The sequence below is a fragment of the Pararge aegeria genome, chromosome 16, assembly GCF_905163445.1.
Source record: "Pararge aegeria chromosome 16, ilParAegt1.1, whole genome shotgun sequence".
Lineage (NCBI taxonomy): Eukaryota > Metazoa > Arthropoda > Insecta > Lepidoptera > Nymphalidae > Pararge > Pararge aegeria.
This window is the reverse complement of record NC_053195.1, coordinates 11067147-11094447: the sequence shown is the minus strand read 5'-3', so window position 1 is coordinate 11094447 and position 27301 is coordinate 11067147. Positions and strand designations below refer to the sequence as shown.

At 34.3% G+C, this 27301-nt stretch overlaps 5 protein-coding genes across 5 annotated transcripts; 4 read left to right on the top strand and 1 right to left on the bottom strand.

The window, feature by feature from the left end:
- The first annotated feature begins 3877 nt into the window (after nucleotides 1-3877).
- LOC120630592 (pyrimidodiazepine synthase-like) lies at nucleotides 3878-6535 on the top strand. Its single transcript, XM_039899857.1, has 5 exons — nucleotides 3878-4000; nucleotides 4084-4251; nucleotides 4601-4758; nucleotides 5377-5622; nucleotides 6061-6535. Exons 1-5 carry the CDS (start codon nucleotides 3976-3978, stop codon nucleotides 6226-6228), a joined length of 765 nt encoding a protein of 254 aa, XP_039755791.1. The 5' UTR covers nucleotides 3878-3975; the 3' UTR covers nucleotides 6229-6535.
- A 3552-nt stretch (nucleotides 6536-10087) lies between these two features.
- Nucleotides 10088-14673, top strand: LOC120630695 (pyrimidodiazepine synthase-like). Its single transcript, XM_039899973.1, has 5 exons — nucleotides 10088-10328; nucleotides 11536-11703; nucleotides 12038-12195; nucleotides 13227-13469; nucleotides 14503-14673. Exons 1-5 carry the CDS (start codon nucleotides 10169-10171, stop codon nucleotides 14629-14631), a joined length of 858 nt encoding a protein of 285 aa, XP_039755907.1. The 5' UTR covers nucleotides 10088-10168; the 3' UTR covers nucleotides 14632-14673.
- A 260-nt stretch (nucleotides 14674-14933) lies between these two features.
- On the bottom strand, nucleotides 14934-20163 carry LOC120630466 (DNA replication factor Cdt1). Its single transcript, XM_039899706.1, has 4 exons — nucleotides 20101-20163; nucleotides 18632-19288; nucleotides 18135-18267; nucleotides 14934-17192 (listed from the first exon to the last, which is right to left on the bottom strand). Exons 2-4 carry the CDS (start codon nucleotides 19183-19185, stop codon nucleotides 16026-16028), a joined length of 1854 nt encoding a protein of 617 aa, XP_039755640.1. The 5' UTR covers nucleotides 19186-19288; nucleotides 20101-20163; the 3' UTR covers nucleotides 14934-16025.
- Nucleotides 20164-21006: 843 nt separating this feature from the next.
- Nucleotides 21007-22977, top strand: LOC120630642. The gene is made up of 3 exons (XM_039899904.1): nucleotides 21007-21157; nucleotides 21497-22609; nucleotides 22805-22977. The coding sequence occupies exons 1-3, from the start codon at nucleotides 21007-21009 to the stop codon at nucleotides 22975-22977; spliced, it is 1437 nt and encodes a 478-aa protein (XP_039755838.1).
- Nucleotides 22978-23925: 948 nt separating this feature from the next.
- LOC120630341 (SRSF protein kinase 2) lies at nucleotides 23926-26626 on the top strand. Its single transcript, XM_039899539.1, has one exon. It carries the CDS (start codon nucleotides 24033-24035, stop codon nucleotides 25842-25844), a length of 1812 nt encoding a protein of 603 aa, XP_039755473.1. The 5' UTR covers nucleotides 23926-24032; the 3' UTR covers nucleotides 25845-26626.
- Nucleotides 26627-27301: the final 675 nt, after the last annotated feature.

The window sequence follows — 27301 nt, the reverse complement described above, 5'->3', positions numbered from 1 at the left end:
TTATCGTGCACTAACCAAGGGAATCTATACAACGTTTATGTACTTAATTAATTACTTTCTTATTTATTAACTAACCGTTATTTGTAAGACTAACTTTTTAAAGTAAAATAATCATGAGTTTTTTTTTTGTATATTATGTATAGTTTTATGATGGAATTTGTGGTTCTAAATTTAATGTATAGCTGGAATGGTTCAATTATTTTCTGAAGAGCGAGACAGTTTTGTAAGAGAAGACAAGCAACTCGTGCATGACAAAAAAGATACAACAAATCCTCGTTCCTACTTTACCGTGACTTTATCTTGTTTTTCACACACTGACGAGAGCGGGGTTTTTAACCAGGGTGGGTCTAGTTACACTAGACAGTTTGTTTATTCAAAACAGAAAATTCCACAGCAATACGGATTATAAATACAATAATTGAGCCGGCAAGGCTTTTTTTCCAACGCAAGCCACTATAGTATGTATCTATATGTGTATAATCTGTGTCACACCTAGTTTATGATAACGGCAGCTAATGTTTTGCTTCAGACATTACTAATGACAAATCGCGGTCCCTGGCGAATAGTATGGTAATGTACTAACCTAATTCGCAATAGACGAAATGGTAATAATCTTTGGTTATCGTCGATTTGCAATAATTTAAGATATTTGGTGCTAACCTTGTTTCCTATAATTTGTTATATTTATTACATTAGTTATTATAATTATTTGGCAGTATAATACTAGTATTAAAAATTTTAATAATAATTTTGAAACGTTACGGTTTGATATAAAGTACCTGTGAAACTGTGTATTTATTTGAAAGTTCTGTGTTGTATTCGAATTACCTTGTCAATGTTATTATTGTTATAAATCATATCTATTGAGTTTTATTTTAATATGTTTATTATAAATTAGGTGCTGTATTTATGATATGAAATCAGTGAGGTGATATATCTCGTTATGAAGGAATAATAAATATTTCTGTACTTAAAATGCTTGCAAGTTACACGCATTCTGTGAATCTCATGACTATTTGAAACTTCTTAGACTTACCTGATTATTATGTTGTTAGACCTTTACATGTTATATGTGATGATATAAAAATAAATCTATGATGAAATGAATATAATGTATTGGCACATAAAACAATAGGTTGTGTCAGAATAAAAGTAGTGAAAAAAATAAATATAAATTTGATAACAAACTGGATGTATTTCATTTCAAATGAGTGGCTTTGTCATCAATGTTGACGGCCAATTGGCACCCTGCTTTCTGATTTCAAGGCCGTGGGTTCGATTCCCACAACTGGAATATGTTTGTCGATTGACATGAATGTTTCTCAGTGTCTAGTTGTTTATGTGTATATTATAAGTATTTATGAGATAAAAATATTCATCAGCCATTTTTTTTATCTTTATTTTAAGAGATGATTCGCTGGGCGAATATGCCTCTGTAATGTTACGTTACGTATAATTACATACAGTAAGCAGTAGCTAGGACTGTCATCGAGAGAGGTATAATTATTGTCTCTTCTTGATACCAATCCTAACAAATCGCAACAGTTTTCTTAAATATGGGTTGGACAGCACACAGTTAAAATATCTAACTGAGCTTAGAATTAGCTTATTAAAGTGCTGTCTTCGGTAATCTTCGTTTCGGGCACATTCTATTACAATATGACAGCATCCTCGACCACATTACATACAATACGATTGGGTCTATTAAAAAATGCAACCATTCCATCAGTATTTTCTTATGGCGTTGTCACGTTCAACTATCGTCAGTAAACCGACTTTACAGAACATCGATTTTTTTTATTTCTTTACAAGTCAGTCCCTGACTGCAATCTCAACTAATGCTAAATGATAATGCAGTCTAATATACTTTATATACTACGACAACGCACACATCGCTATCTAGTCCCAAAGTAAGAGTAACTTGAAGAAGAACTTGTGTAACGGGCACTGAGATGACTGATGAATATTAGATGGTAGCAGGATAACCTGTGTATGTATGGTTATGTAGGTTGCTCTTCTAATCATTTTAAATGACATTGTGAGGTGGTGATAACAAAAAAAAACACCTGGCTAAGTTTGTTGTGGGCTTCTTCTTAGACCAGGACGCGTTTGGAACCCTCGTAGCTTTAGTTTTAAGTTTTCGAATGTGGTTATCGCCATCATCTCACTACCGTGTAATTCTTATGTACGCATCAAAAGTGCCACCTGGCCCATAGGTACTTGAACTACTTGAATAAATTGACTTTGACTATGACTATGGCAGTTATATTAAACGGCTGCTAACTGTAATCGCTTTCTATGAGACATCGTATTGGTCGTTAAGGTGGTAACTAGCCACCTCAGTTTCCCACTAGACTAATTTCAGAAATAGGAATCGTTAACAGAACTTTCTCTGATCTAATTGGGTGGGAGGTTACAGCCTTGCCTATTTACCACCCAATTAGAGTTATGGGTATAACTAGCAAATTAATCCGCTTCTGTATGAGACCCTTACTTACTAGCACAAATTGATTCAAGTTATTTAATGAAATTTTCACTACTTTATCGTTCCGTACAAAATGGTTGCATTGTGTGCACCTGGCTTATAAACAGTTTGTATGTCATTTACTTTACCTGTGCTTGCAAATTAACACAAGTTTCCGTTAGATGCTTCAAGGCCTCCGATATGTCTTCCGATTCTGAATCCTTGTTCTTTCGGTCTGAAAGAAATATTAATGGCATTTATTTTATAAGTATAGATTATATGATACTAGCTGTTGCCGCGACTTCATCATGAAAGCAAATTTATTCAAAAGTGCTATGTCCGGTCTTTTAAAGGAGCTATTGTTAATCCACGACTGTGTGGAAGGTTGTGGTTGAATACCATATGCCCTTCTCTTTTGATATTTTATCAAAATACTTCTTCCTTTCATAGCACAGCTTTTTGACAAAATAAATGTTGTCAGTATAGAATGGACGTACAAACACACTAATTCAACGTGTTCAGACTTTTCTTGTTAGTAGATAAGCTTTTTTGTAATTCCCACATGTGTTGGGATCCATTGCAAGATAATTGATTAAGCTTCAGATTTGTAGGCAATCGGTGTTCCTAGAAATGTTGAGTTATACGGAGACAAATGTTGAAGAGAGGTTTTTGAGTGAATATAATAATCTTATTATTGTTTAATGTTTCTGCATATGATAACGCCTCAGCTATTGCAAAAAGTTCTAAATACATGATGGATACATTTTTAATTTAAATCCGTTAGATTACATTTGTAATTTAAATCCGTGTCCCAATTGTTCATCGAAAATTGCAGCCCCAATTATAATCAGAATTTTTGGATCCATCTGTAAATAATTTTTAGTATTTTTTTTCATTTTTAAGATGTTCTAATCTCTCGTTGCGTCTCGTGTTTTTATATAATTAATATTATTACAAAGATCTATATTAGAAATCCAAGTGTTAAAGGAGAACTCTAGCTGTCTAGTGGAGTGGAATATCTATAAGTTCAGTCAGCAATGGTTTTTTCTTTCTATTGAAAGTATACAAAAACCTAGTCTTTTACATGAAGTAATAAGGGCATGTAGTTTGAAAGTTATCGACGATCATTTTTCGCTAAAACGTGCTAGGTAAAGCGGCGCGCAGGGTGGCAGTGCAGAGCCGTACGATGATGTGACATGCATTGCCAATCAGTTTACGTATCAATTTAAGATGAATACACCAAACCTTAAAAGAGCGAGTATAATAACAATTCAATGAATTTTTATGTTATCTTCTGAAGACATGGCTCTATGATGATATACTTTTGCCTTTTCCCTATTGGAAAAAAATATAGTTAAAAAAAAAGAATGTCATTTCTAGTATAGTGTATAATCTATGATTTCCAGCCTGCAGGCTCTTTTGTTATCATTTGTCATTTAGTGAATTTAGCGATTGGGTTGTGGTGGTTCCGTAAAATCAGATTATCCATTAATTAAAGCCTAGCCTTAAAAATGTCCGAGAAACATTTACAAACTGGTAAATTCTCTCTTCGAAATACCCAGACCTGACTTTGAGGCTTTGTAAATAAATTCGAGGGCCTAAACTAAATTATTTTACAGGAGATGTTTTGCCAGCGAACACCGGTAAATTGAGACTGTTTGCGATGAGATTCTGCCCCTACGCTGAAAGGAGTGTTCTCGTTTTTAACGCAAAAAAACTGGAGTATGACTTAGTTTTTATAAATTTGGATCACAAGCCAGAATGGATTTTTAACTTTAGTCCGAAAGGTAATCTTTACTTTTTACCTTGAAATCTTTCTACTTTTTTACATGCTTAAGCGGTTAAAGCAGCTTGTTGGCATTATTTCTTCTAGTTTGTGTTACTATTAAAATCAATTCAGGCTGAAAATAAAATAAGCCTATTTCTTGGTATGTCCAAATAAAAGATGTAATTTTCAATAGACTTTTATAGGCATAGGCAGGCTAAAAAAAATTAAATATGAGAATATTAATTTTATATTATAACTTAACAACTCAATATTCTAGAAAAAAATCTCAATCATTATTTTAATTGTTTGAGTGTAGATCATCATGATCTACACAGACTTCTATTTTCAATCCATTAATCTTTTTCTAGGTACCGTCCCAGCATTGGAGTATGAACAAGGAAAGGGTATATTTGACAGCAATATCATCAATGTCTATCTTGATGAGAAGTATCCTGAGGTGCCTCTTCAGGCCTCTGACCCTCTAAGAAGGGCCCAGGATAAATTACTTGTGGAGCAGTTTGCAAGTGTATGTCTACAATTCAGATATTTATTTTGCATTAAAATATTATAAATATAATTCTTTCCCAAATTTAAAGTTTCTAAGTGAGGTGGGGCAAGCAAGAAGAGCCACACTTCTTGCTTGCCCCTCCTCACAGCACTTGGTGTAGACTCATGATGTTCATGATGTTTTATGGCACATCTTATACCCTTATCACTTAGATCCATAATGTTAAAAATTTTATTAAGAAAAATTGAATTATTAATGTAATCTTTATGATTAAAATCAATAAAATCTGTGAATTTATATTTTCTCTGAGCTTGTAGCTTTTTTATATGTTAAGAATTGAAGTTTTAACAAAAAAGGATTATTGTCAACAATTAACCATTCATATCTGTAGTGTACTTTGGTGTAGGATTAATAAACAAATTTTCTGCAATTAGGTACATGTTGAGAATTTTTAGTTTCAATAGGTATAAAAGTGGCATTAATTTGTGTTGCACTGATATTGAATTAAGTATAATTGAATTGATAGGTACAGACATAATGTCACTTTTTCAACTAGGAAAGTTGGAAAAAACATTGCACTGAATTTAATCTTGGATTTTTTGTAATTGACAGTTAATATAAAATCTTGACTTTTAGGCTCAATCTGCGTACTACACTGCTGCATTTAACCCTCAAGCTGTTGAACCAAGTACACTAGAAAACTACCAGAAGGGCTTAGAATTACTGCAAAAAGAACTTGAAACTCGTGGTACCAAGTTCCTACATGGCGATGAACCCGGCCTTATTGATTACACACTGTGGCCTTTCTTGGAGCGCTTTGAAGCCCTGCCGCTGCTTGGCAAAGCGGAGTTTGCAATTGACAAATCAAAGTACGAGCTCCTGGTAAGTTATTGATTTTTATTTTTATTTGATAACTATTATTATTAATATAATACACCGGCAAGTTTTATCTGATACAATATCTTTACTATCTGTATATGAACTTGTTGCAAATCTCTAAAAATATAAAGTGATTTTTGAGTATCAATTACAATCGATGTTTAATAATACCCTCAATTTTGAATAAAGAATTGATGAATTTAAAATTGGCCTAAAAGTGTCTTGTATGCAAGACATTGCTTAATTAAACTAAAACAAGCTAATTCCACTGCTTATCCTTGCAATTTATAGATTTTCATCTTAGTGACCACTTTACTATGTACATCAACACAATGTCTACAATCAAGACAAATTCTTCACTTCAATTCATTAACTTGGCATCAAAAAGCTGAGATCAATAACAATTATTATTACTTAACCAATAAATGGCTTAACTTACAGGTAACTTATATGGAGGCAATGAAAAATGTGCCCGCTGTTAAAGCATATGCCTTAGCACCAGAAACTCATGCCAAGTTCACTGAATCTCGTGTGAAGGGAGATGCCAATTATAATATGCTGGATACTAGTGCAGTATGCTGCATGCGTCCCAGAAAGAAGAAGGAATAAATAACAACATTACACTTCCAGAAGATTTATATATGTAACCACAAAATACGTATTTGGATAGTATACTTACTGCAGTTTAACAAAACATGTCCCAAGAAAATTACATCCTTTATGACACTTTTTCTTTATAGTCTGTGCTCTTGTCAAATGCACTAGAAAAATCACTGTAAGATTTAAACATTTCAGGGTTCAGGAACTGCTCCTAAGAAACTGGGCTCCTGTAAGACTCACTTTTTCAGTTGTAAAATTGTAAGACCCTGAAATGTCTGGATATCTTGTCATTTAAAGTTCAATCAATACCTTTTTTCGGAAAAAATGTGGAAAATGCTTTCATTCTAATAGTATACAGCTAATAGCAATGTAGATAAGAAATTATTTTATGTTTATAAAGCCTTTATATTGTAAAATTCAAGCTATATGTTAGGATTTGTGTAAAAAATCTGGCTGAAAATGTAAATTACCATTCCTTAATTGTTTGTGTAATTTTTTGTATGTTCATAAATTGTACAATAAAAGTACAATTTCTTAAATGTCTATTTTTTTATATGACGTTGGGCTGCACCTCACGATTGAGTATATTTCGCCAATAGGTCCGCCATGCCCTAAAATTTATTATTACCCAATAGAGGTAATCTCCACACGGCGATATCATCACGGCGAGGTCTTTGAGCTATATATTCTTCAATATAAAATTCTTCTTTCATTCAACATTTCACTATATTATATCTTTCAAATTATAGCGATTAAAATCTTATTTATTTATCGCAAGCGGCAAGTCAATAATACACGCAGATAACAAGGAGATAATAAGTGGCTATAACTTACCGCCACGGCGGCGCGGCGACCGCCCGCGTTGAAATACTTATCAGAGTTTTAAATGCATAGGTAAAATATTGATAATGGTAGTAGAAGCATCAAATGTCAGTCAAGCGCGGTAGGCAAGCAAAGTTGTGTTAAGACAGTAAATGGATGGGATAAACAACTTTTATATCAGGTGCTTAGCTTCACCTGGCATGTTAACACGCACTTATTACGTCTAAGGTGAGGGGTTTACTCCTGATTGACCAGATATTTACAAAATGTGGGCGTAATCAAACTAAAAATAAAACCTTAAAGAAAAATTATTAAAATCGGTTAAGGAATAGCAAAGTTAAGTAGTACAATCGACAAAAAAATTAATCTCTTGACACGGGTACTTGGGTACTGTCTACAATTATATTATATGTAAAATAATAATTTTATTCATCGTGGTGAAGCCCAAAAAGCAAAAAAAAAAGTACAAAAGTAAATTATTTAACATTCATAATTATAAATATATAATAATAATGTATAGATAGAAGATGGATAGATAAAGATATGTGATAATGTCCCACCGCTGGGCATGGGCATTTTTGATGACCTCCCTGGAAAAGTGGTAAGCGCTGTGAGTTTTCGCGGTTGGTCTAAGTATTAAATTTAAATGGGACCATTTCGAAAGAAACCCCCTTTCGTACAAAATATATAGCGGAGTTATACCCGAAAATGACCGTTGATGAGATGTTATTTTAGACTATCACGTTTTTCAACTGACAGCATAATATCTACAATCTACACTAGTAGGGAAAAGTTTTTTTGTTAGTAGTCGAAAAATTGTATAACTAGGTACTGAACCGATATTAACAACTTTTTCACCATTATAAAGCCGCGCCACCACGGGGAGACACGGTGGTTATGGCTATATGACTCGTACCCACCAAAACACGTTGTTCCAGGTGGCTGGACCATGGGAACGCTTTCGCACACATCCGCGACAAAGCGGCAACCGCCATGGCAGAACCTCTGGGCCATTTAAAAGCAAGAGGAGGTCTTCACCAAGAAGGCATGCGGTGTGTGTGAGCGCCTGTTCCCAATCCTCGTAGGCCGTATCTGTTGAAATTCCCCGTCGCCCTCTCTCACATCGCCTCCGAAAACCCGCTGCTGCCTGCCTTAGCCTTAACCACGGCTAGCAAAGAGTGCCTCGCGTGGCTCTGTCGATATGGGGTATTTGCCCAGATACGTATATGCCTGCGCAAACCGCTATATTAAATCATTTCGACGGCCGATTGGCGCCGATTCCCACAACTGGAAAATGTTTGTGTGATGAATTTAAATGTTTTTCAGTGTCTGGGTGTTTATCTGAATATTATAAGTATTTATGCTTATTATTCATCCAATGTTTATCCATCATCTTAGTACCCATATCACAAGCTACGCTTACTTTGGTTTGGGGCTAGATGGTGATGTGTGTATTGTCATAGTTTATTTATTTAGTAATCATTTATCATCATTATATCAACCGATAGACTTCATTGCTGGACGTATGTATTCTGTAGGCAATTCTAAATTAAACGGTGTTTGCGCTCTGCCACTTGATATCCATCTATCCACCTAGTTGGGGGCTACTACGGTGCGCTTACCAGAGCGGGGTCGCCATTTCAGTAGGTACCTTGACCTGCAAATCGACGATATTATGATTGAAGTTAAAAACGGGGTCAATAATGAATTGAGTCATAATGACTATTCTTTAAATGGAGATTGTCAGTATGCGCGTGATAGCTCTGAAATAAAAACAACCGAGACCAGCAAATAAGTCAATTAGTAACATCGTTCACTAATAAAAAGATTAGTAACCCCACTTGGTTTTAATATTATAGAGTCCTTGTATGCATATTATCTAATTTCTGGTACCAGATAATATATGGATATAATAAACGGCTATGTGCTAGCAAGACCCGTGCACTAAACCTTTTACTAAACTAAACACGGCTAACTTGCAGCGGAATAAAAAAAAATAGATAAGACTAGCTACTTCTCGATTCTAAATCTTTCATTACAATATTATTACTGAAGTACTTAATATGTAATTCCTATCAACATTAACGAAGTTGAGTATTGCTGATCAGTGGGCACAGGCCTCCTCCTCCTAGAATGGTTTCAGGAACAGTTTTCGGCGTAAAACCCTAGCACGCTGCTTTAATGCGGGTTTATTATAAGTTTAGTTATAATAATCAAAGCTAACGGCTGACCGTGCTTTCTGGGTAGATTCCACCGATTTCTTTACTCTAAGCTGGTGCTAACTGACCCGGGAACGATGCCAGGACCTCGTTATCCGTTAAACAACACGCTAACCACTATATCAACGAGGTAGTTACAAAAATAAAAAAGTAAAATAAATGTTCTTTTACTGATAAAATTCCCTAAATTCATAATATTATTTTCAGTTAAATAGCAATTTCAAAACTTCATTTCATTGCAATAAAATTTACTAAGATAAATATAGTTTAAACTTCGTGATTCGTACAAATAATAGACAATTGACAAACCACTCGACCAACGACTAACGAGGCAGTTACATAAATGTGAAAGAAAATGAAATCGTCTTCCCTTTGACCCAGTGGCACCCAGGGCTCGTAACATTGGCCGCCCCATATCTCCATGATTGGAGAAAGGCAAAAAAATAATTGTAAAATAATATCCAACTGATTATTGATTTCAATGTTGATAATGGATGAAGAACCTAAAAAGGCATACCTCTATATAGGAAACTGAAACACTTTTTCTTCCCACTAATGTTATTGATGCAAAAGCGTCAATAACAAAAAACAGAATCATGATGTAGCTCTATTACTTAGAAATATTTTTCTACACAAACTTCGAACTTGGAGCCCGGGCCTTAGCCCTTTTGCCCTTAGGTTAATACGCCCATGGTTCGACCTAGGCTTTAAAATAAGAAATAAATAGAGTTTTTATTTCGATTTCGACAATAATACAAAGTTGAACGTAGTACGGCGCGTCACGATATATACGTAGATGGGTATAAAACAAAATCAAGGTCGCCATACCTTCTAGATACGTTTCATTTTGCTGAGTCACCCTGTGTAGCGAGAATAAAATGATAATATAAAAAAACAAATAGGTAAACATGATAACGTCTACATTAAGTTTCGCAATGCATATACTTGTGGGCTCGTATAAAGTGCTCGCCCCATTAGGTCAGTTGTTGGAATTAGTGCTGCCGTATCGTACCATGGCTAAAGCTGTCGCTGGGAAAATCAATTTCAATACCAAGCATCTGAAGCGAGGTAGGTACAATAATTTTAGTTTCTTTGTTTTAAAATATATTTCGTTCTTATGTGAATTTTTGTCTAAGCCTATCTTGTCGTCAATCTAAATCACAAAATTTTAAGGCAATGAAAGTTGTTGATGTTAAATAAATACTAAATATTATTACCAAGATACTTAGTTATCATGGATCAAGATCTCAAAAGAATAGGTGGATTGGGAAATCAAAAGTAACTACATTTTTTGTTTTGTTTACAATTTTTTGGGTTAGCCTAAATTTAAGTGGGCCCTCAGCTAAGCCCTATTTTTTTTTAAATGTTATTTTACGGATTGAAGTCTTTTAAGTACTTTCAAAAGAGCCCTATTTTATAGTAGGTACCACAGACTAATGATGTAGGACCTTTTACAGCTTAAAAATAAGTGCAGCATAATTTTAATTCTTGTTTTTCTGTGGTCAAACAGTGATTTCCACTATCGATTGTGTAATGGGCCGATACTAGTTTGTATCGAATATCCTATATAACCTATCGATTTTTACAAAAACACCACATAAAATGTATATAGAAATAGAAACAAAGATTACAATAGTATACTGATAGAAACAGTTTTGCATTTTGCAATAATAAGTATGTGGATGATAAGAGAAAAAGTAAATATGTACTCATAAGATAATAGTTTATGAAGTACTAACCTACCCACTTATATTGGATAGAAGCAGGCGTTACTTTGCGGAAAATCTTAAAATATGAAAATTGCTATACTCCGCGAACAGCAGCAGAATCTGTATAGTGTAATTTATAATTACTTCAATCCGTGTAATCCTGTATCCTCTCATGCACGTTTCGCTCCGGAACCGGAGCATCCTCAGGAGATATTGACTTTACAATGAATAATTTAACAAAGTCAAAATTGACTAGAGTACCTATAGCAAATTAAGCTTAATTTTCATACTACCCACTTATGTTATTCGTCTATGTAAGTATAGGTTCACCTCAGAAGTCTTATTACTTGTTTACGAGGCGCTCTAGTCTTAATACCAAATTTGAATATTATTATTACGACTTTTTGTTTCCAAAATAGGGGTCACGCAATAAACTCAAATTTATTGCGTGGGAACATAGACCCATATCGTATAAAGGATCAGATATCCAAAATATATTCTACCTGCCTAAATATTATTCAAACACCTTTAAATTAAATGATTTAATCCTCGATGGCCTTTTTTAGGTGATCCTCTACCCCCATATAATGGAAAACTGCGAGTATATAATATGCGACTTTGCCCCTTTGCGCAACGCACTATTCTGGCTCTAAACGCAAAAAACATTGATTATGAAGTCGTTAATATCAATTTAGCAGATAAACCAGAATGGTTGACCAGCAAGAGTGCTTTCGGTGAGTACCTAGGCATAGATATGAATTTTTGATTAAATTAAATCTCCACAAGTGTGCGAACATAGGTGCACTCTCTGTTCCTTTACTCTCATAGTCCTATGGGACGGGAGATCTAACTCGATCGAAAAGAAACCAAGCGCAGGACCGAAAGCTAGACGTGCTCTCCGAAGCACGCTGTGACCAACGAGGCAGCAAATAATTATAAATAAGATAAAGCACTAATATTTAACAAGAATAATCAATTATAACAATTTTATATTACAAAGTAATATAAAAAGCAAAGTTAAATAACTTATCTTGTTGGTAATTTTAAAATATTATTTTTGATTAACAGGAAAAGTGCCATCTTTAGAAATAAAAGAGGGTGTGTGTATCTACGAGAGTCTTATAACTGTGGAGTACCTAGACGAAGTCTACCCTCAAAGACAATTACTGCCGAAAGACCCGTTAAGGAAAGCCTTTGACAAAATTATTGTTGAAGCCTCGGCACCGGTCAGTATTCGATTATATAAGGATCGATTTGTTTCGATTATATAAAGATCGATTTGTTTCGATTACTGATAATTATGTAAATATTTATTTTTCAAAATTATTGCAAATAATACAGGTAATAGCGTTGTGGTTTATCGGTGATAGCTGAGGGGTTAGGGCTTCGGTTTTCCTTTCGGAAGAACCGAGTACGATTTCGGAGTTATGTGCGATTTTAATTGAAACAATAGAATATCACCGCAGAAATTAAGCGGTGATAGCCCAGTGGGTAGGACTTCGACTTAACTTTCGGAGTTCAATTCCCAGCACGTACCTCTTATTTTCCTAAGGTATGTGAGTTCTTACCTGAAAGTTCTCAAAGGTGTGTAGAGTCCACCGATCCGCACTGGGGCAGCGTGGTTGGCTATGGCCTTAACCCCCTTGTCATTGTGGGAGGAGAACTGTAACCTGGGACGGCAATGGGTTGATAATTATGATGATGATGACTTGAATATCACTTGCTTTTTAAGGTAAGGAAAAACATCCTGAGAAAACCTACACGCCTGAGAGTTGCCCTTTATGTTCCCATGTTCTCGAATGCGTGTTTAGTCAACAGACACGGCCTACACCCTTCTCAATCTTAGAGGACACCCGTGCCCTGTAGAGTGACGGTGTTGGGTTGTAATGATAATGACGATTGCAAATAATCCTACGATACATGAACCTGCAGGCATTTTTTATCACTCAATTAAATACATAGTATTCATAGGTTTAATGGGATAAAAGTATGACTTTCATCCAAATCGGATATTGGATAGAAGCCTGCGTTGCTTTGCGAAATTCTATGATATATTATGAAAATTAAGCTTAATTTGCTATACTCCACGAAAAGCAGGAGAATCTGTATGGTTATAATTTCTTCAATCTTTATACTCTCTAGCTTTACGATTTTTTGCATACTAGATTCTAAATGCAAAATTTCCGCCATTCAGTTGCTGCGTGAAAGCAGGACAAACAAACAAACGCCTTCTCTAACAATGCATGTTTTCTTACAGATTGTAACATTATTTTTGAAATCAGTAAAGGCCCCAGATACAATAACAGAGGACAATATTTCTGCGTTCTCCAAAACTTTGAAGTATATTCAAGATCAGTTGATAGATCGTGGGACACCGTACTTAGGTGGCGACGAGCCTGGTTACGTCGATTACATGATTTGGCCGTGGTTTGAGCGACTACTAGTTTTCAAGGAAGATAATCCCAATTTGAAAATTGATTCAGAGAAGTTTAAAATACTGGTAAGAATAATTGGTTTAAGCAGCGACTCGATGTCTTGACGCTTCTTCTTATTTATTTATAAAGTAACTAGCTGTTGCCCGCGACTTCGTCTGCGTTTGATTTTGTTTTTAAAGTTTTCAGTATCGCTAAGCCTTAAATGAGTATAGTAGTATATATATAAATATAACATGTGAGTTTTGACTGTCAATTAATCATAGAATTTACAATGAAAAAAAAATTGCGACTATAATTAAAGACCTAAGCTATCCTATCTCTTAAGTTGGACCAGACTGCTCACGGTGTGCCAATTTAATTTGAAATCGGTTAAGTAGTTTAGGCGTCCATCGCGGACAAACATCGTGACAGGAGATTTATATATATTAAGATTTAAAATGAACATGCAAAAGGACAGGCCCGCGAAGACAACTTATCTTTAAAGAGATTTCTTCCAAAAGCCATCGAATATAAGAAAAAATGAACTTCCTCTAACTCTTCTAAAAAAGTGGAATAACACAGCAGATTGTACCTTTAGCGTAGCGACTACCGCAGGGCTAGCATAGGCAGGAGACAAAAAATGTATATCCTGACAGAGGATATAATTAACGGACACGTTAATTATATCACGCCCCAGTGCGTGGAATAGGAGTTTACCCCCGATTATTACTTGGCGCCTATTTCCCACTTATGCGCCAATGATCTAAGAATTGATAAAGCTGTGGGAGAAGATAAATTTGTATACGGAGATAACTGTCTCCTATCCATGCTAGCCTTGCTGGAAGTTGTGATACAAAACACGTCAGGCTACGCCCTTATTGCTTAACGATTGAAGGTACTATCAAGCGATTTTATATCGTAGCATTGGATCTAATATTCTATAATTAAATTTATTAACTCTTATTATAGAAATTCAAATTAGCAACGAAAAATATTAATAAATAAAAAATTTCATACCACGGAATTAAAAATTAAAAGATCTGTCCAATTATAGTTTTCTTACAAACAATTTCGAGCTAACTGCATTGCGGTGAAATTTATTCAAAACTATTATTTCAGACGGCGTATCTGGACAAGATGAAGAAAGACCCTGCAGTGTTCCCATACTTGGTACCAGATAAAGTCATGTTAGCATTCCACGAATCATTTAAAAGTGGTCCAAATCCTAACTACGACGTTCTAGACTAATAATTGTATTTTTATAAAAGTTTAAATCAACCATGAAGGTAACATTTAATGATATTTAATTAAAATTATTTTTATTTTTCTATTTCTTGTATATTATTTTGTTCCCAGTCCAGTATTCATCCTTGAGTTTATACGTAACTATTATTATACACATTTTTAATGAATTATTAATGCTGTCATTTTAACCATGTTCTATTTTAAGTATTAGATATATTGTATTAAATGTCTATTGGAACCCAAGGGTCAATAATTGGGTGATTTAAATTAATAGATTGGATACATTTAAATGAATACGAAAGATATATTTAGGTATATTTTATTCAAACACTAGTTTCAAAGTTAAGTAAAAAGAGTTGCAAATAATTAAAAATTAGATGAAACCCGTCAAAATTAAACTAGGAAAACAATAGGAAATACTAGCAAGAAAAGTAACTAAAATTAATATACTCATAGTAAAATAATTTACGTTAAAAATGCCATGACATCAATGGCATACATTGTATTATGTCAAAACAACACTCTGTTCACTGATATATTATAATTGATACTGCAAAAAAAATTTAATATCAGCTTGTCAACTATTTCATCTTGATGTTAGTAAATGTGTCTACAGACCATAATTAAAAGTTTTCTTGAGATGGGGTCAGTGATGAATCTTGGATTCATATTGAGTGTCTGTAACCTTTATATTGAATGATAATTCGTATGTGTAAAGCTAGCTAAGCAAGATAGTACAAGTTACTAATTACATGAGAATGAGTGAGTTTGCAAATCCATTTTATATTTTAAACATGTGATGTTACAGAAAATAAATACTCATTCACAAGCAAGTTTTATAGCTCTCATTCATTAAAATCATATAAATACAAGAAAATTATAAATGCTATGCTGTTGCAACTTATGCTAACAGCAATATCTGAACATAATGTCAAGATGAAATCTTATAATAATGTCAAAAACAAGAAATGATTAAGAATTTCATGTCATGATCCATTAGAATTTATAAATTATAAGAAAAATAAAGAGAAGAGTTATTTTATACTAAGTATAGAGTCCATAAATTAACTATGATAACAATGAAAATTTCGCATGATAATAATTAAAGTATTCAAATAATTTGATAAGTTAATCTTAGAATTCTAATATTCTACACCCAGATCAACTCTCTATAGCACATCTTGCGGAGGCCCAAGCAGAGTCGTAATAAGCCGAGATTGACAAGCATTTTTACATCAACGGTCACCCATCACAGTTTGTGTTTGTTAATTTAGGTCAAAGAAACCAGAGGAGTGGATGGTAATAGGCCATAAGGCGTTAGGTCGGCTTTCATTGCTTTATGATTTATCATCAAGATAGTTGATCCAGGGTGATATGCTTATTCAGTCTTGATATACTTAAATACTATATTTATTAGCAGTTGCTTCTAATTTAGAAGTAATTTTTTTTAAGTCAGCATTCTTATCCAATTTTAAATAAGTAGTATTTCTTACTTCATGTAGTTTTATCCAATCTGGAGCTTCTTCCGCAAGCAGCTTGATGTCTTTATTTAAATCGCTAGCAGACACATTTGATTTGAAACTACTGTCCAATTTTGATAGCACAACATTTAGGGCCAAAACATTCTTTCTTTCTGTCACAAATATGTTTCTCAATGTTCTTGCTAGATCTGGCAGTCGAGTGTATGTCAAATACTTTTGTTCATGGTCCGAGGACCTTGTCATGGCTTCAAGAGCCTTTGCTGCTTGTTTGGCTTTAACTTTTTCTAACAATGCAGCTGGCAAATTGCGTAGAGCGGGATTCAAAATCTGGATGTTACTTGTGGAAGGTTGGCATGTTTGTGTGGTTACACTGGCCGATTTTGGAGGTTCTTTGATACCGGTTGCAATCTTTTCTTGTTCTGTCAAGCCTCTGGCTTTAGCTTGAGCTAGTTTCTCTAATGCCCTTTCCATTTTAGTGTTGCATTTGAATAATTCTCTTGCTTTAGCAAGAACATCCTGGGCAGAAGAATACTTCTCAGAATGCGGGAGTTCAGGAAGCTTTGCACTTTCAATATCAGGTATTTTCTCTAGCTCAAACTCTGGATGCCAGCGTACTAATTTACTATCAGGAATTTCAATGGGAGGATCAAGTGTTGAGCAAAATTGAGCATGGTGCTTTTTGACAAGTTGCAAAAGTGTGTCATAGAAATATCTACGTCTCTCTAGCAGCACACTAGGGTTCATGATTTTAATATCATTAGGAAAATTGGGAGATATCATCAGCTCAAAGGACTCCTTGTGCGAGGTATTGCTGAAGTTCTTATTTTTCTGCACTTCAAAGTTGTAAAAATCTGGAACTAAATGTTTAATTTGAGCCAAATGTTTGTCTGTGAAATTTCTTTTGAGCATTTCCTGCACAGATGGTTTTAGTTTATTGAAGGATATTTTCTCATTTCTATTGTAAAGTAGTGCAACCACTGTCTCCATACCGCGGAACAGCTCTGCTAGGAATCTATAGTGGTGTGGTAATGGGAGACTGGACGATGATGATGCCAAAGAAGAATGTCTTAAGTAGGCTGGAACCTGTAAGAGACAAAATATGTTACAATATTTACTTATTAAATTTTGCTAATCTTGCATTTACAAGTTAAGTAGGGCATTGCTGATGCACTTGTGATATAACAATCAATGGCCTACATTTACATAGATTTGTTTATAGAAATTATTTTTTAAAGATCTAAGCTTGATTTTAATTTAGGATCACAAGATTTATTACTTTTAAGTACATTTCAAACCATAATAGCATTTTAGTTACATTTAGGTCAGGGTGAGGAGAATTTTTTGCATATTTTACTCAAACAGGCAATATTATATAAATAAAAACATGGCAGCTAAATTGACCTCAATTATGTATAACTGCATTGAATTAAGCAGATATAATAAAATAGAGGTAGATTTTTTAACTCACATTAGTATACCATAATAAAATTGGTTCAGCAGTTTTCAGGAAAACGGTAACAGAAACAAAAAACAATTAAGTTTTGTTTTTTGTGTATGCATTTACACTAAATGTATGCATTTAGTGACAATCTTTTTTTTTAAAAAAAGTGACCAATCATTGACCTAATGTTTGGTTATACATTTTGAGATTTAAAATTGATGAATTTATAATTTTCTTCAAGGCACCTTTTTTACCTCTTAGGCGTACGTGTGTAACATATCAATTTTGTCATAATTATAACAATTTGGTGATAATTCTAACCAAACAAGTACCATGATTATATTATGAAACCATTGCAAAACTAACTTTGCATGTAAAAAATGATAATAGTTAAGAAGTAGAGACATTTAAATGGGCTTATTAGAGGGATCTCAATTTGTTCAGTTCAAATTCAAGAACCCAACAGCTTCTTTTAACGTTTACAAAATAACTGTACCTTGCCAAATCGTTTACATTGTTTTGTTTATACTTTTCTTTTATTATGAACTTTTTGTAGCGTGCAATAAAAGTATATTCATTCATACCTTGCTAGGGCTTTTAATGGGGCTGACGACAACCTTCCTGGGAGATATAAAAGGTCTCTGTAAAGCAACTCCACTATTAGTCTCTTTCTTTGGTGACAGCAATTCATTGCGAACAGATAACTGCTTGCTTGGACTGAAAAAAAAAAACATTTTAAACTTTTTAACAGGTTACTTTGGTTTTGGATGTCCACAAGTGTTTATAAGGATTAGCTTTTAAACATTTATTTTTTACTGATGAACATCTTAACAAAAAATGTTTTTGCTAATGAATATAGTCAGGAAATACTTGAACATGGTGAATATAATTAGAGATGAAAGGTTGTTAGGCCAAATACCAAACATGTGTCATACGCCCTATACCCTGTAGGGAATTAGATGTACTCATGACCCTTATGTTGGTGGTAACTTTAAAACATTACCCATTTAACTTTAAGTATCTATTTTATCTTCAGCCTGAAGGAAAAAGTGAAGAACGCTGAAGCTGTTAATTAACTTACCTTTGAGGTACATCCACATCAATGGACTTAAATTCCTGAAGATTCTTTTTTGTGGCTTCATGAAGGTTCTTTTTAACTCTGGTTTCTTTAAGCTGTTGCTGTATTCCTTTACTGAGCCGATCAGCTGCGGCTTTAATTTCAGCTAACCTACTACTTGCTGCTAATTTCTTTCTTATGTCACCTAAACTAAGTTCTTTTCTCGCCGCATTTACGGATACAGGTTTCGAGGGCTCGACATTTTTAACTATATTCGATGCATTAGCTTTTTTAGCAAACGCTTCCACATTTTTTATTGGTATCGATGTATCGTCATTTCTCGACGATTGGACACTTGATGTCTTTGTTGTCTCCAATTGTTCACTCGTAACTGAAGCAGTTTGATTAACATTATGTGTGAATATATCACAATGTTTAGGCAATTGAATTCTTCTAGCCGATTTTAACGAGGAATCCGTGCGTTCAATGTGCGCGATTTTGTTCTTCGAATGTACGATCTCATCCGTTGCTGGCCTCTTTCTGCTATTGAAAAACGCTGTGAGCGTTGTTTGAGACATTGTTTTGTACAATTTTGAACGAAATTTATATAAAATCTTTCCAATAAATAATAATTCAGTTTACACCTCACCGAAACCCGTCAGAATTCCCTCCAAAATGCTTATAGTCGTAAAAATGTAATAGGCCCGTTTTGACATTTGTCATCGCGACGTAACTAGTTATGGAACCATAAGACTCGGGACTCGATACTCACGATAAATTAATTCAAGTTTGTATCAGTACTTGATTGATATTATTATGTATTGTAAAGTGTTCGTTCGTTCAAAGTATTCCTTTAACTTTACAACCAATACGCGTGACTGGCTGTTGATTATACATCCACTTTTCAACATTTTGAAACGGAGTTAGTACTATATAACAACAAACACAAAAATCGAGTCAAATCACTATGTTTAAATTAATGTCCAAAATAGAATAGCCATAGTTAACGTAATAGTAAACAATATATCTCAAACATAAACGAGCGCACAGTCAACTTTACAAGATGAGGAACGAAAAACTGCGCAGTGCGCGCGGGGACGTTTCAGTAATGTGCCGCTTGGTCAGATACATCAACTCAGACTCATTATTAAGAACCCATTTTGAGAACTAAGTTCATTATTTGCAGTATTTAATTTCGATATTCAGTAAAAAAATGGTTACAGCTCTAGTATAAAAAAAAAAGACTGAGAACGTAACTGTTTTCGGAACGTTTCGCAAGAATTATAAATTGCATGCTACTATAAAGTAAGCGCAAAAAGAATACTCGCGATATATTCTTTCATATTATTTAACGTCCCAAAAAAATTTACGTATTTTTTAAAACACTGTATGTAATTGATTTTTATTTTATTGTTTCTTTCAGTTTCGTTCCAAGTTACATTCTATGGTCTTGCATAAATGTCAAAACGGGCCTATTACATTTTTACGACTATAGTCTAAATTAAAATTGCTCCAAAAGTCGTTACTTTATGTCAATGTCAAGTGTAATATGTCAAATTGCTCTCATAACGAGTTCACACTATGGAGGGTACCTCTACCCTCCATAGTTCACACTAAACTGGTTTTACGGCTCTGGGTTCTTGTCTTTTAGAGATCATCCCATCAGAGAGAGACTTTTATTGGCATGGCATTATTTAGTTTGGCTTTTATCGTTTTCTTTCTTTATGTTTATTAATTAAAACCAGATGGTGATTAGGAGGAAGAGCACGGAAAACGGATTGATCTTTGATTAACACAGTAATTATGTAGTCTTTACTTACGAAAATGCCATTTGAAAACCATTAACAGCACATAGTAGTCGAAGATCTCGTATAAGAAATTTGTGCCCTCATCTGTTATTTTTAAGTGATAAAAAATAATTGATTGATAATAAACGCACTGATATACAAATAGGTTGTCAAGTCTAATCGCGTACAGACAGTATTAAATATATATTTTTTTAATTAAATTTACAAATTTACCTCCCTCATGAGTTATTTAAATAAGTTGAGTAAAGGTTGGCTTGTTTGCCCTGGTCCCAACTATACAAAAGCACATAATTCGGCAGCAAGTTGTATACTCATCGCAAATATTGTATAGAAATGACATTTCACCGTGTCACCACCACCGGCAAGCAATTTACAGAAAAGTTATTGACTACCTACCTAGATTAGGTTCCGTTTGTTGCTTGATTGTCATCGGTCGTCAAATCTCCATATTAACTAAGAATCCAGGCTAACGTTTATTGTTGCGATAGAGAGATTTTTATTTATATCACGAGAAATAAAATTTTAGTTATCTATTTAAAATGTTGCATTATCTGAAAATAATAGATAAGTGTATGGTGCATTTGCAATAAAATGCCACCCAATCCAATTCTAGTAAAAACTGAGACAGCGAAAAATGCCTTAGTAGCACCTAGCAGAATTGTTTCTAGGCCTGATAAGCTCGAGGGTGGAGAGGAAACTGAAATTGCTGCTCAAATAGTGGTACCTCAAGAAAGCTGCTGGGGTTGGGTAGTGGTTGCAGCTTCATTTATTAGTATTTTAATACTAGACGGAATATCTTTTACGTTTGGAAGCTTGATGAACGACATTTCAAGTGACCTGAATGTATCCGGTTCATTGACAACCTTGGTGAATTCAATAACTATTGCAATTTATTACATAGCTGGACCTTTGGCCTCAGCATTTATAAACCGCTTTGGATTTAGAGCGTGCATAATGTCAGGATCTGTTCTTAGTTCTTTTTCATTGTTTATATCATATTTTGCACAGAACTTCATGACTTTATGCATATTTTATGGAGCGTTAGCTGGTTTTGGGTACTGTTTAATTAATATGTCATCAGGGTTAATCGTAGGATTTTATTTCGACAAGCTTCGATCTATCGCTTTAGCTATAGCCTCATGCGGTTCAAGTGTTGGCGTCATGGCATTCTATCCATTAAATTCATATTTGGTTGGATTAGCTGGTTGGCGAACAACGATATTATTACACTCGGGACTCATCGGGTTAATTTACTTTATTGGTATGACTTTTCGACCAGTTTTGTCCTTTAACGTTGTTAAAACTACAGAAGATCAAACACGCACCGTTACTTACTTGCCAAATTTATCTACAGCTGGTCTACGGCTTGCAACGTCACGCACTAAAACTGATAACAAAACTTTAGAGCCTACTGCTACAGAACGCTTATTTAACGCCATTTCAAATTCAAATTTTCCTACGGCAGCTGCGCTAATAGAAGATACTGTAGTGACATCAGCTGATCAGCCAGGTCCCTCGGCTGCAGCTGTATCCAAACTTACATTGACCGCAAATGTTCCACAAGGAGGTATTAGTCCGAGACAACTCAAGCAAGTTAAATCTATTTTGTCAAAAACGAGTGTACAGGACAAATCAAAGCCGCTGCCCGTTGAAATTTCAGTTACTGTAAAAAAACCTAAGAAGAAAAGCTGTTGGGGGCGCTTATGTCATTGGGAGCAACATGTGCCAGCATCTCGGCCAATGTATAGAGATGATGTATTTTATGAAGGAAAATTAGAAAAGCTGGAAGCATATCAAAAAAGTACGATGGCCACAGCTACTTCTAAAACTGGTTTAGAATATCAGTTAGCTGTATCTAGAGCAGCAACTGCTGGTGATTTACGTGAAAAGAGGGGAGTTTTCACTACAGCGGCAAGAAGAGTTCTGGCTTCAATGATGGACCCAAAACTATTTCGTAAGAAATCATTCATATGTTTATGTTTCGCGGGATGCTCTATAAATTTAGGATTTTTAACTCCTTACATTTTCATACAGAATAGAAATAGTGAAGCAGGAGTTGATCCGGAACACTGTGCATTTTTTGTGAGTGTAATAGCATTCGCAAACGCACTAGGTAGACTGATATTAGGAGGAATTGCTTGTAAGGTGGATCCGATTTACGTTTATATTGTATCAATGTTAATAGCGGGCACAAGTACTATTTTATCAGGTTTATCTTTTCATTTATATTATCAGTATTTCTATTGTTTTATATATGGATTTTTCGTGTCTAGCACTACTTCATTACGAAGTACGGTGATAGTCTCTTTGTATGGGTTGAATAATTTGACAAATGCAACTGGTGTTGTTCTTGTGTTTCAAGGATTAGGATCCTTATTCTGTTCTCCAGGCACAAGTATGCTTAAACATTTATATGGATTTTCAGTAGCATTTTATATGGCTGGAATATTTATAGCTGCTGGTGGAATTATTTTGTTACCTGTTAAACGAATGTCTGAAAAGGAAAATAAAATTGCTGAATTGCAAAATATACAAGCACACATTTCAAAAAGAAAGAAATAAAATTTGTTGAACATAATATGTTTATAAGCGTTATGCTTAGTTAAATATAGTTAAAACTGATACTTAAATATTTAATGAATAGTAATTGTTATCATTTGATTAATCAGCTTAAATAAATATAATTTATAGAAATATAAAATTTACATAATAAATGTGTTTTATGTGGTCTCTCTGTTGTCCGTCCCTAAACCTAATACCTATAGATTTGCTAGTACATTTTTCAATTTTAATTGTTTCTTGAAAACTATCTATTGACTAAATAATAATTGTAAAAATTGTAAAAATCGTATAGCGTATTTGTAAAAATCCTAATCAATTTAATAAAATATATGGCAAATATGAATTTATAGTTATCAAAAATTTTATTATTTACCCACTTTATAAATTTATAGTACTTTATACATTGGTGAAGATTTTAGATTAGATTATTAATTTTAGATGTAAGAGACATATTGTGAAACTTATATCAGAAGAAATTATCCTGAAATATAATATTATCAAAAGGTTCCTATCAAATCAAAATAGCAACTTAACTGCTTTTAAACTGAACTGAGTTCTACATAATGTTCTGAAGGACTTGTGTAGTCTACTAATCCGAACCGAGCCAGCATGGCGGACTGCGCCATAAACTCTTCGCATTCTTATTGTAAGAGGAGATTCTTGCCCTGTTGTAGGTTGTTAATGAACTTAAGTTGAATGTTGAAAATGAAAGTTGAATGAATTTAAGTTGGTCTCTATGTCGGATAAGTGTGGTAGCAACTAAAATTAGAACAGAAGTTTTTTCGCACATTCTTAATGAAATTAAATGAAATAAATTACCTAAAATATTACATTAATAATTATTTTATATATTTTGTTGATATATTGTGTAAACTACGTTAAAGCTAGTGTATTTCAACATTGAAGTATTTTCTTATAGCAACACTATAGAACTGTTCATGTTCGAGCGCATTTTGTTCTGTCTGCAACCGGCCGCCATACTCAAACAAAAAGATTGAGATGAAAAGATAAATTTGCTTTTATTGGAGCTTGTTGAACGTGTTTTAATTTACTAAATGAGTTCTAAATCAGATGTAAACAGAAGAGTACTCGCCATTCAGGCGAAAAAGAAAAGGCATAAACTCGGAAAGAAGAAAAATCGCGAGGAAGATATCGGCGCTGGTGGACAAGGAAACGGGCTGCGCAATCAAAACCAGAACCGTCTTGAACCGACTCACAGTTCGTCCAACGAAACTATCGAAGAGGACGAGGATGAGCAATATGCCAGCGACGACGAGGAGCAAGAGGACAGCGCCGACTACTGCAAGGGTGGATACCATCCTGTCAAGATCGGAGACTTGTTCCTGAATCGCTACCACGTCACTAGGAAATTGGGTTGGGGGCATTTCTCCACGGTGTGGCTGTGCTGGGATCTCGTCGACAAGCGGTTTGTCGCATTAAAAGTAGTTAAGTCTGCCCCTCATTTCACAGAAACGGCCTTAGACGAAATTAAGATATTGAAGTCGGTCCGCGACAGCGATCCGGCCGATCCTAAGCGAAACAAAACTGTCCAATTACTAAACGATTTTAAAATCACGGGGGTGAATGGAACTCATGTGTGCATGGTTTTTGAAGTCCTAGGGCATCACCTGTTGAAACTTATACTAAAGTCTAATTACCGAGGCATTCCCCGTGAAAACGTTAAAACTATTATACACCAAGTGCTGGAAGGGCTAGATTACCTTCATACTAAATGTAAAATAATTCATACAGATATAAAACCTGAAAATGTGTTAGTGTGTGTGGATGAAGCATATATTCGTAAGTTGGCAGCTGAAGCTACTGAGCTACATTCCTTGGGCCTCAGATTACCCCACTCCCTCATCAGCACAGCACCTAAGGAGTTTCAGGAACAAGTAGTTACTGGTAAAATGAGTAGAAACAAAAAGAAAAAATTGAAGAAAAAAGCAAAACGCCAGTCTATGCTTCTTAAAAAACAAATGGAACAAATAGAAGAAATAGAGGAACAAAAAAAGGTTGTCAACAGTGATTCAGCACCTATGTCACAAGACAATGATGACTCACCGCTAACCCCTGAGGAGGAGAGCGTTATTGAAAATACTCACTCTGAAAATGAGCCAAGCGTAAATGGTTGTAATGATAGTGAAAAGGCAGATGATGAAGCTTTTGACACTGATGCAGAAGCTGTGCAGGTAAGAATTAAACAATATGGTTGTGGGGATGATACAGGTACTCCTATGTCAGAAGGGGAAATGACAGACACACCACCGTCATTCAATTCTCAGATCAAGGATAAGATTCTTGATAAGAGACCTGATCCTGCATTTGATGTGTGTGAAGTTGAAGTAAAAATTGCTGACTTGGGTAATGCCTGCTGGGTTCATCGACACTTTACTGAGGACATTCAAACTAGACAGTACCGCTCATTGGAAGTTTTGCTGAGTGCAGGCTATGGTACTTCAGCAGATATATGGAGTACTGCATGTATGGCTTTTGAGCTGGCCACTGGAGATTATCTTTTTGAACCTCACTCAGGAGATGGCTATAGTCGGGATGAAGACCATCTTGCTCACATCATTGAGCTACTTGGAGACATTCCTAAAAGAATTGCTGCTTCTGGAAAGTATTCAAAAATATTTTTCAATAAAAAAGGTGAATTGAGAAATATCACTGGCCTAAAACCTTGGGGCTTAGTTTCCGTTCTCACTGAAAAGTATGAGTGGAGTCAAAATGATGCTGAGGAATTTGCTGATTTTTTGAAACCTATGTTAGATTTTGATCCAAATCGGCGAGCCACTGCATATGAGTGCCTTCAGCACCCTTGGTTGAAGCTAATGAAGCCAGAACTAACTGAGTCTGAGGAATAAACGCTCTCTGTTGATGTGAATGTTATATCATTCATTAAATCAGTAGTGTCAACTTACTAAGTATTTCAATGTTTTATGTTTTAATCAAAGTTTATTTATGGATTTGTTTGTGAATAGTTTAATTTGTATCTAGATTGTTTTGTTAGCAGTCCTTGATTTTTGAATTAAATTGTGTGCAAATAGAGGAATGATGATGCATAATAAAATTTTAGATACACACATTTGACAGTAGTCATGTATATAATACAGCTGCTGATCAAACTAGTAGCATCAAATTAGATTGGCATTTATAAATCTCCAAATTCCAAAATTGTACAGATAGCTGTAGAAAAAATTGTGATGTATGATGACATATAGACAATATAGGTTGGTCACATTATTAAACATTTAGAATAAAATAGTTGACATAGTTGCACCAAACACCACCTAGAATGTGAGGAACCTATGCAAGTCATGCATGCATGTAGCCATTCTGGTAGTATGTATGTTCACATAGTTTAAGTTTGTCTTTTATCACTATCACAATAAAAATCTCATAATGTAAACTTAGAAGTAAGACAGTATTTGTAAAGCCACATTTCCGAGACTGCCTTTTTATATTTGAACAAGTCATTTAAAATTGTATATGGTTGGAATCAGCTGTTATCGATAGGCAGTGAGACAGTGACCTTATGCCTGTTAATAGTTATATTATTTACCATAGATCCCAATTTACATGACCATAATTTGTATTAATTATATCTGCAAATTTACATAAATAAAATTACGAAAAGAGCTTGTTATTATGGATTTTTTAATTAAGTATCCTTTATGTTTTAGATTAAAGATTGACAATTACAATACACAGGTATGCCTTAATTAATCTACTGTAACAAAATAAAATACTTAATTGTTGTTTCTTGACATATTATAAGGCAAATTGTTAATTTTATGATCTAAATATTATGGATTCTGATGCATAAAATGTGGACTGGTTCCTAATACCTGTACCTGTCACTGAGGTGGGGCAGGAAGTAGTTGCTTAGGAATTGGTTGCTCCAATGAAAACTCCCAAAGAGTGTATTGTATGGTAACAATTGGGCCATTACATGAACATCACATTGTTATGGTTACATAAACACATTTGGTACAGAAATAATCGAGCATAACATGGAGCAGTTTGCACTAATAAATCCATTGTAAATTTTATAAACTTTATATTTTAACAATAAAAGATATTTATCTTTGTCTTTGTAACTAGAGTTAATACCTATTTCATTATTACCAACTCATTTTACCAATAATATTTAGAGCGAAATAAGATTTTTTTCTACATTTTCTATACTACATCTATCTGAAATCTAATAACGGTGCTAGTTTTTTATATTAATCTCTGGAATTAGCTAAATTGACATCTCTAAAAGTAGTGCTGTAGTTTACAAGAGGTGTTTACAAAGGATATCACTACTATAAGACCA